Source organism: Arvicanthis niloticus, chromosome 4 (genome assembly GCF_011762505.2).
Source record: "Arvicanthis niloticus isolate mArvNil1 chromosome 4, mArvNil1.pat.X, whole genome shotgun sequence".
In the NCBI taxonomy this organism is placed as follows: Eukaryota; Metazoa; Chordata; class Mammalia; order Rodentia; family Muridae; genus Arvicanthis; species Arvicanthis niloticus.
The window spans coordinates 71,451,775-71,461,992 of NC_047661.1; the positions used below are offsets into that span (position 1 = coordinate 71,451,775).

Consider the following 10,218-nt stretch of genomic DNA (forward strand, 5'->3'; position numbering starts at 1 on the left):
TGCCTTGGAGACTCTCCATAGCTTGGCCCTGGGATGTACTTTTGGTCTCAGTTACAGAATTGTTCAGCTGTATGAACACAGGGAATGGGGACAAGGAGTGCAGCAGAAACCTGGAAAACAGCATGTTTTGAGTGGCACTTAGTCTTCATATATCAGTAACACTTCCCTGAAAATTGGACCAGGCTTCCATTTCAAGTTGTCACATTTACTTCAGACTGCATTTGTTTTCCAAAGGAAGGTATACTCTGGAAAGAAACTGAGAGAGAATTAATGGTAGTGATGGCGTGGTAAAACAAAGTTGTAAATATGCACCAGCAGGTGTGCTGTGAGCAAGCTACTAAGCATAGGAACAATCTCATGTGATTGGGATAATCTGGAAACACACTACAGGGGAGTTGGTGATATTTGCTGAGGAAGGTCTCTTCATATAGTTAATAGAGAGGATGCATTAAAACAGAAAGGCTTGCAGGAAGTCAAGAAGGCAGTTGAATGGGAAATGACAGATAGTGGGAAATATATCTGTACCTGTGAGTCACAAACTTTCTGTACAACCAAGACAATGAAGTTCTGAGAAGGACTCTGATGCAGCAGAAGAAGGAAGTTCCCCTTATCTCCAGTAGCTCCTGCTGTGAAGGAGATTAGGAATTTCTAGTTTTCTTTCTCTAAGGAGTCAGAGAGATTTTAGAGTCCTAGAAATGGCAGATTACAGCTTTCATGATCAAACTAAGGATGCTGAAAACTTATCCACATGTGCTGCCTGGATTATAGCTAAGAAACAACAGGGCAAGCACATCTGTCAGTCAGGGATTAGATTCAGAAGGAGTGACATATTCTAAATCACTAGACTCCTGTCATCAGAGCTATCTCAGGCATCTACCTAATCCTTTCTGGTATTTTCAGGGCTGACTCTGAGCTACTTACTGGGTTTTCAGGGTGCTCTTTACAGGGTGCTTTGGAGAGATAAGTATACAATTGGAAAGAGGATAATGGAGGCCCAGACTGTTGACTATTTTATTTTGTTTTGTTTCCTTTCCAAAACCTATGTCTTCATCCCCTTTCCCAACTTGTGTTGGCAACAAGTGCCATCAAATGTCTCTTCACACAAGCTGCTCCTGGAAACAGCTCTCTGATCTATAGAAATGTTTTATTCTTCCCTAAAGCAAAGAATCATGGAATGTTCTGGGTTTAGACATAAAAATAAAGTTTTGCTCCAAAGGAAATAGTTTATTCTTAAACATGAATGGCCATGACCCCATAGCACCAATCGGGTGCTTCAGGTAACATGTTCCATTGCAGAAGTTACACAAATAATTTACAGGCTCAGAACAAAAGAGAGTTACAAATCACACGTACTGAACAAATGGATGGAAAGGCATGCAGGTGGTTGACAGCAAGGCAGAGAAAGCTCTGCCACACGTTTTCAATGTGCTCTGATGACATTCTTATCTTCTGAGTTGGTACAAGCTACACATATCAAGCTTAGCAATATATTCCAAGTTTAATCTACAAGTCAAGATGCGGTGAAGTCAGATGTAAGGGTGGAGGATAAATGGCTATTAAAGAACTAAGGATATCCTGAGGTCATTTTGGCTCTCACTGTGGTAATTTAAATCTGCAATCATGAAAGTATAGTCATCCAGTCTTCAAAATATCTTCAAAATGTGACTGTTTTTAGAGAAACTCTATTAACACTGTTTGCTACTTTGAGGGTACAGCATCAATGGACACCCTCTAGCCACCTCCACTTCATCATTGTGGATTCCTCAGTGAAGGTAAGGGTTGGTAAGCAGGCTTTCAGTAAGGGATAGGTTTGTGGTTGCTGTCATGGTGACAGATACTCAGACCAGTCAAAAATCTTTAGAGTGAGAAATCATCTGCCACCCAGCCTGAGAGAAGCCCTGGTAACTCTTCCACTAATCAATAGTGATCTAACAGCTGATACAGATGATGCTATATTGGAAGAGACACCTGACCTAACAGATTTGAGTCCACTGAATTGTGTCCAATGGCCTCCAGTGTGTGTGTGTGTGTGTGTGTGTGTGTGTGTGTGTGTGAATATACAGTTGATTAGTATATTTCTCTTGTAGCCCAGAAACAGTGAGTATGAAATAGGGCAGGAGAGAACCCATAGGAAGGTAACCCATTGTGAAAGTTCCATGCTGTCTCGGTCAGAATTGATGGATATGTTCACCTTGGATATTGCTGTGAAGTTTTGAGGAAATGGGTTTGTATGAGTCAGTATGAAGAAGGATTCTTTCCTTTAGCCTTTGCCTTTCATATTCACAGGGCCAATTGGTTCCTTCTGCCCAGTAAAGAGACCATGCATAATCACTTTAAGCCCTCTTCTTACTAGCTGTAAAATGTTACCTTCTGAGAATAAAGTGATTTTTTTTTCCTTTGAATAAAAATTGAGACCATTCTTTGGTTGGTGGTTCAGTCTCTGGGAGCTACCAATAGTCCAGGTTAGTTGGTGTTCTTACGGAGTCCCTACCCTCTTAGGATCCCTCAATCCTTCCACCAACTCTTCCACAAGACTGCCTGAGCTCCATCTAATGTTTAGCTAGGCTCTCTGCATCTGTTTTCATCAGCTGTTGAGTGGAGCTTCTCAGAGGAGTTATACTAGGATCTTGTCTACAAGCATAGCAGAATATCATTCATACTGTCAGGGATTGGTTCTTGTTGGACCTAGGAAACTCCCACCACCACACACACACATATGTAGTAGATGTGAAGCTTGGTCTTCATGTTGATCCCCCAACAACTGGAGTAGGGGCTGTCTCTAACTCTGTTGTTTGCCTGTGGACACTGATCTCCCTTACTGGGCTGCCTTGTCTGGCCTCAGTGGGAGAGGATGTGCCTAGTCCTGTAGTGATTTGATGTGCCAGAGTGGGGTGAAACCAAGAGGCCTCCCCCTCTCAGAGGAGAAGAGGAGCAAGGAATGGGGTATGGAGATCTGGAGCATGGACTGGGGAGTAAACTGGTGATATTGGAATGTAAAGTAAATAAATAAATGAAAAAAAAAAGTACAAGCATTTATCTAACTACAGATTTATCTTATGTTTTATGCTGACTACCAGAAAAACCAAATTCCTCTGCTGGATTTCCCCAATCCTGAATATATCATTTGTGTTTAAAAAAAAAAATTGAGATCGTATCTTGGGGTTGGGAGGTAGCTCAGTCTATAAAGCATTTAACTTAAAAGCACCTAAATTCAATCCCCAAAATCCAGAATAAGAAATGATGGGTGTGGCGGTGTGTACTTGCAATCCCAGCACCAGGGAATTGGAGATAGGCAGACTCCTGGAGATTTCTGGGCAACCAGCCTAGAAAAAATCGTTTAGTTTCAGGTCACTGAGAGACTTTGTCTAAGAAAAAGAAAGTGTAGTATGGAAGGTGCCTGAGAAATAGCATCTGAGGTTTAACTCTAGCCTCTATGCCTGTGTACATACATGTGTGCATACACACACAGAGAAATACACAGTGGCACATACTGAGACCTTTTAGGAACTCATAAACTAGGTATGAAGAATCATTCCAAAACAAGAACTTAGAACATGTGTAAGTAACAACAGCAGTATCAGAAGTATGAAAAGAATAATCTTCAATAAATAGATATATTCTTGAATGCTTAAATAAAGAAACAAAGACTTCTATGCCTTTGCAGGTGATGCATCATATTCCCCAGGATCTCAGGCCTGTGCAAAGTACTGCTGATCCCAGCTCACTGGAAAGGGGTCTTCTAGTCATAAGGAGAACAGACACAGCAAAAGAATGTGATAGAAAGGGCTTGTAATTAGAGAAAAGCAGTCTTGGGTCAGAAGGTGAGCAGAAGAAGTAAGGAGGTGGGGCTGGGTTGGGCTGAGCCTTAGATGAATCAAGCGTGCTTGTAGGGTGGAGACATCCTGTCTAAAATACATATGAGTGCCATTAAATCCTCTATAAAAGGTTCTTGTCCCTCTGACAAGTACTCTACACACTGCTTAACAGAAACTTGTCCCATCCTGCCTGAGCATTAGGTAAGTTCCCTCCAGAAGAATTTCTTGCTCATTCTCAGTGTCTTGGCAAGCTGAGCTCATGAATCCAAGGCTGTCAGATCTGAGTTGTCAGATCTCAGTGCTTTGCTGGAGGTAGGAAGGGCCCCCAGAGAGCCTCAGGCAGGCTAAAACCAGAACTCTTGGGAAATGCTGCTCTTCTGAAGCAACACAGCTTTCTCCTCTCAATGGGTTTAGCCTGCAGTTCTTCTCATTAGATGACATGGGCAGCAGCAATGGAGCCACTCACTACCCACGCACCTTCTTGGACCAGCATAACTTTTTCCTTCCTAAGGTTTTAGAAGGTTTGCTTCTGCCAACCCAGATAATAAGCTTAAGTGGCCTTATGGAGGAAGGGGTGATGCTCTTTCCTTCTTTCTTTCTTTCTTTCTTTCTTTCTTTCTTTCTTTCTTTCTTCCTTCCTTCCTTCCTTCCTTCCTTCCTTCCTTCCTTCTTTCCTTCCTTTGTTCTTATATATAGGAACATGTGTGTGTGTGTGTGTGTGTGTGTGTGTGTGTGTGTGTGTGTGTGTGTTGATATATAGGCAAAATGAATTTATAGACTTATTCTAAGAATCTGAATCATCACTAAAAGGACATTTTTTTTCTTTTCACTATGTATAGGTCAGTGACTAAAGACTGTCATATGTTTTTTAAAAAAAAAAAACATGGAGGAAGTATTTGAGGTTATATGACCCAAAGCACACAGGGGAAAGAGGTATTGACTCCTGGATCAGTAGAAAAGTTGTTCTTGCACAGTCCACATGGGGTCTAGACTTCCTCAATCCTCTGGCCATACTGATTTGCTTTTTTGTGAACCATGCTCCTTCCTTCCCTCACTCCTTGTTTCTCTACCCATACCATCCTCTCCCCACAATCATTCTCTTCTTTTCCAAGGTCCCTTTCTTGGTTTTCTAGATGCTACAAGCTTCTGTCTTTCTTTGTCCTTGAATCTTATCACCTTTGGCACCTCTCCTCTTTCTGGTCTCTCTAAGTCTTCTATTTAACACACATATGTCTCTTGCCCATTCAGTCATGCCCATCTTCCCCTTCACCTACCTCCAAATTCCTGCATAATGAAAATGAAAGTTTCCTGTTTTGACTGGGTACCATCCATCACAGGTCAGCAGAGCTTTAGATGTAATAGGTTACTTGTCCCTTACAGAAGCTGACCTCTCCAACAGTTCCTAGAACTGAAGCAGAAAGCATCTTTGACTCTAAGTTAAAAGGCCTCCTACCTCAGGATAGCACCCCTACCCCTATTCTTTCCAATGGGTGCAGCCCACCTTTTCCTTCCTAAATCCCTTCTCCATGAAAGTTGAGAGGGTAGGGCTGGACCCTTGGAGGGTCTAACCCTTGTGTGTACTCAATGGTTTCTGATATTCCAAGTAGGACAGTAACAACCTAGAAGCAGGCGAAAAAATTGTCCACAAGTATATTCTAAAGAAATATTTGCGGCCTTCATTAAAAGAAAATAATTCATTAAAAGAAAATAATATGCGACCTTCACAAATTTCTCTCTTCTGAGCCTTTTCTCCCACCTATAAAAATAGTAGTGATGATAAGGATCATTAGCTGTCACACAGGAAACTGCCTTGTGAGCAGTACTTGTCTATAGTTGTACACAGATTATGTATGTGTGTATGTACGTAATGATAGTGATGATGGTGATGATACTTAATAGCTGCCACTTAGCATAAGCCAGGCATCAGCTGGGTGCTTTTTATGAATTATCTCCTAAAGCCTTTATGATACCTCTCTGAAGTAAGTGCTAGTATCAGCTCCACTCACAGTGAATAAACTGAGACACAGACAAGCAAAGCAGGTAGATGGTGGAACCTGGGGTTAAATGTTGACTCAGAAACTTCCCATGATAAAGTACACTTGGAGGAAAAGACTGAGAAAGGTGAAGAAATCAAAAACATAGCTGAAGATACTATGAAAGTACCAAGCCTTGGAGTACCGTGTGGAAACAGTGGGGCTAACTATGGTGCCCATAAACGGCCTTTTCATATTTTCTAGATTAGCTTCAAAGATGCCTCAGTTGCTGCAAAACATCCACGGGATCATTGAAGCCTTCGGGTGCTATGCCCAGTCAGAGGGTGGCCACAAAGTACTCACGAGGCAGGAGCTGAAGAGGCTCCTGGAACATGAGTTTGCCGATGTCATAGTGGTATGATATGTGGGGGTGAAGGGAAAGACAGACAAGGACAGCCAAAGCGTGTTTACCTGCATGGGCTCTTACCTGGGGAATGTAAAGAGCAAGCAGCCAAATTCAAGCATCCTGCCTGTTAGTAGTTGTGCCACAGACAAGAAAAACATGAAGGGCAAAGGTCATGATAGGTGACAGATCCGGATTCTTACAGAAAGGGTAGATTCTTGGATCTGATCCTCTGCTTTAATTTATGTTAATTTCAAGAAATAGTAAATAGACTCTAAGGGGACAGTTCAGGCAAGAAGAAATTTTTCAAATGGCCTAAAAGGGAAAGTAGTCACTGCTTTCTGGTGCTTTTCAAATCTGACACAGTAAACATTTCCTATACCTGTCTGAAATGTGATCGGCCACTAGCATTCTTTAAGAGTTTTCTTTTGTCTTGCACAGAGAAGTTGCTTCAAAAATATTAGGTCAATATTAGTCAAGTCAAAAATGAGATTTCAAAGCCCTACTTCTGAATAGCTGTGGGTGCCAGGGACACTGAGTGAATCACTCCAACCAGCAAGCCAGCACCAGGGCCATAATGCACTTTTCTCCCTTTAGTTGACATCTAAAGCAGACCAGATAATGCAGTCTTAGGTGCAAACACTGGCATACTAGGATGGTAAGTGCATGTTAGAGTGGGCACAGCCCAGCTGTCCTGCTGGGACTCCCCATTATGGGAGCTATCTCCTGGGGCCAGGCTCCTGGTATGCTTCCAGTGGGGTTGGTGCCAGAGGCAAAGTGCCAAGGGCAGCCAAAAGATGCAACCAGAAGCCCAGACAGTTGCATAATCAGCAATATGCATTCCTTCAATATGTCTTTACCTAGTCGATAATCCTGAGGATCTGAAATCAATTTTTGATATTTATATGTATATATATATATATATATATATATATATATCAAAAGGTGCTAGCTACCCTTGAGTAAGAGATGTTACAACAAAAGACACAAGTCATGAAAAATTAGCATGTGATGCTGTAGGCAGTGCAGTGTGTCTGAGAGCTCCTATCTGCAGTGAGGTGAGGGAGCCTGGATGTTGAGTGCAATTGATCTGATCCGATTCTTTTTGGAGGAAAACTGCTGACTTGGCCTCATCTCTCCCCAAGAAGCCCCATGATCCTGAAACTGTGGATGAAGTCCTTCGCCTGTTGGATGAAGATAACACAGGGACTGTAGAGTTCAAGGAATTCCTGGTATTGGTGTTTAAAGTTGCTCGGGCCTGCTTTAAGACATTGAATGAGAGTCCTAAGGATGCTTGCCTGACTGACAAGTCTGTATCTTCAAAAGAGCTGGAGCAAGGACAGAGAAGTGGTGCTGAAGTGGCAAAAGATGGAGCAGCACAGCACTGTGAAGACAAGAGCTATGAACAGAGAGATCAGGCTTCTAGAGGACAGGACAAGGTCAGGACACATACCCAGAATCAGCACAGCTACTCTACACAGGTCAGCAGTCTTGACAGGCAGGCTGAATCTCAGACACAAGAGATGATAAGCCAGGAAACACAAGTGACAGGACAGGTGGAGCAGACCCCAAGAATAGAAGACAAGAGTTGGACCAGACGGAAGAGGTCAGAGAGGCAACCACAGATTAGCCAACAGACAGATGAGATCACAACTGGATCCACAAGTCAGACTCAGACCCAAGCAGGCACCTTTTACACACAGGGATCTACCTGTGACCAGAACAGAGGGACTAATAGCCATAGCCAAGATAGGAGCCAGGCAGATCGAGTTTCTATCCAACACTACCAGACACAGGCAGGGTCTCATACTCAGATACACACCTAGATGGTAGAACAGGGCTGGGAGCAGCAGACAGGAAGTGGCAGCATTCAGACACAGGGACCCATCTATGACCAAGGCAGAGGGACTGAGATTCGTGGCCAAGACAGGAATCAGGCAAGCCAGACTCCTAAAGAACACTATCAGGCACAGGCAGAGTCATATACTCAGACACACACTCAGACAATTGATCAAGGCAGGAGTCAGCAGGCAGAAAATAGCAGAGTCCAGACTTATAGGTCCAGTTATGGCCAAAACAGAGGGACTGAGTTCCATGGGCAAAAAAGCAATCAGGCAGAACAGGTGGAAACAGGACACTACCAGACACAGGCAGGATCATATACCCAGACTTTGGAGCATGATGGGAGCCAGTCTGCATGTCAAGTAGTTGCTCAAGTAAAGGGACAGACCCAGACACAGTCATGCATGGGGCAAAACTGGACACCAGTAAGCAACTATGAGACAGGAGAGCCAGTGTTAGAAGGACAAGTCCAGACGAAGACAGACACTGTTAAAGAAAGACAACAATGGAACAGCAATCACAAAAGTCTGACAGGAGGGCAGGGAGAGAGAGTACCCACAGTGGTTAGAGAGGAGTGGGTCAATGACCACACAAGGGAAATAGTGATCCGAAGCCAGGATCCAGGCAGCCTTCACTCTGGTGTTTCTTCGGCTCAGGACCAGGATACAGCACAGATGGAGGGGAAAGGAATCACAGCCAAGGGACTATATAACTACTTGAAGACAGAGCAATCATGACTTTTCCTGACTCCAAAAGACACCAAAAGACAGCTTGAGTGAGGCTGGCATACCATGCCCTGCCCTGCCCTGCCCTGCCCTGCCCTGCCCTGCCCTGCCCTGCCCTGCCCTGCCCTGCCCTGCCCTGCTCTGCCCTGCCACAGCACTCCACCAGACAGCCATGGTTCTTATTATCTGATTATTTTTTTCAGTGATCATTTCTACAAGGTGATTTCTTGTCTAAACTCACCTCTCTTGCCTGCTACTCTCAGAAACAGGAAGACATGGAGGTTACCTCGTTGCACTGAATTTCCCCCAGCTTTCAGGGGAGTTCAAAGCTGTCTTATCTCTGCTATCTGTCTATTGAATCAATAAAGGCTTAGCAGCTGTCCTCAGTGTGTTATTCAATAGTTTCTACTGATATGACAAACTGAGAGTACTGACATTGAACTGAAGATAGCCCCATCTCTCAAGGAACACTGAGTTGGGTGACTCTTGAGTTAGAAAGAGTTGAATAGAGGAGAGGGAGCATTTTATACTTGGCAAAGATGGGTCAGAGATGCCTTCTTCCATAAGATGCTTATTTGTAGTATCCCTCAAAGGACAACTAAGATAGAAACACGGATATAATTACTGTCAGCCATTTCCTCCAATTCTAGAATGCTATGACTCTTTTCCTATGCAAGGCAACAGAGGACAGTGACTTGAGATTACTATTAAATGGAGGAAGACCCTCTAGAGCTGTGCTGGGAAGGGATGAGGGTGTGCATTACCAGGGGCTTGGTCACGAGTGAAAGGCCCTGATCTTCCTCTCCCACTCTGTGTCAACATTTTCCCTCCATGTTGCCCCACTTGCTGGGTATCAACAAGCTGTACAGGAGAAATTCTCAACTATTCTTTACTTTAAAAATCACCAGGGAAATAAAAGTTTTTTTGTTTTAATTTCATTGGTATGTGTGTGTGCCTGGGTCAATGCATGTGCACCACATATGTACAGGAGCCTGTAGAGGCTAGAAGTAAACATTAGGTATCCCAGGTTCTGGGGTTACAGATGGTTGTGAGCTGCCATGAGGTGCTAGAAATAGAACCTACACTTCTGCAAGAGCAGTCGGTGCTCTTAACTAGTGAGCCATCTTTCCACCCCAGGAATGTACCAGTTTTAAATATACCCAAGGGAACGATGCAGGACACTGAGATAGGGTTTGGTTCTGGCTTATCTGGGTGAGCTCAATATAATCACAAAGGTTCTTACAAGAGTGAAACAAAGGGGTCAAATGTCAGTAAGAGATGTGATCATGAAACCAACAGTTAGAACCTTGGCCAAGGGGCACAGGATTCAAGAAGATTCCTGAAGCTAGAAAAGAAATTTCCCAAGTGCATCTCAGAAGGAAAATAGTCCTTCCAGAACCTTGACTATAGTCATCTGTCCTCCAGTGATGTAGGAGTAAAAGTTCTGTATTTTAAGTCAT

At 43.4% G+C, this 10,218-nt stretch overlaps 1 protein-coding gene across 1 annotated transcript; it reads left to right on the forward strand.

Moving 5' to 3' along the window:
* The first annotated feature begins 6,065 nt into the window (after positions 1-6,065).
* On the forward strand, positions 6,066-9,138 carry Crnn (cornulin). The gene is given in 2 exon segments (XM_076932098.1): positions 6,066-6,203; positions 7,337-9,138. Coding segments are annotated over 2 exon segments (1,572 nt in total). The 3' UTR covers positions 8,771-9,138.
* Positions 9,139-10,218: the final 1,080 nt, after the last annotated feature.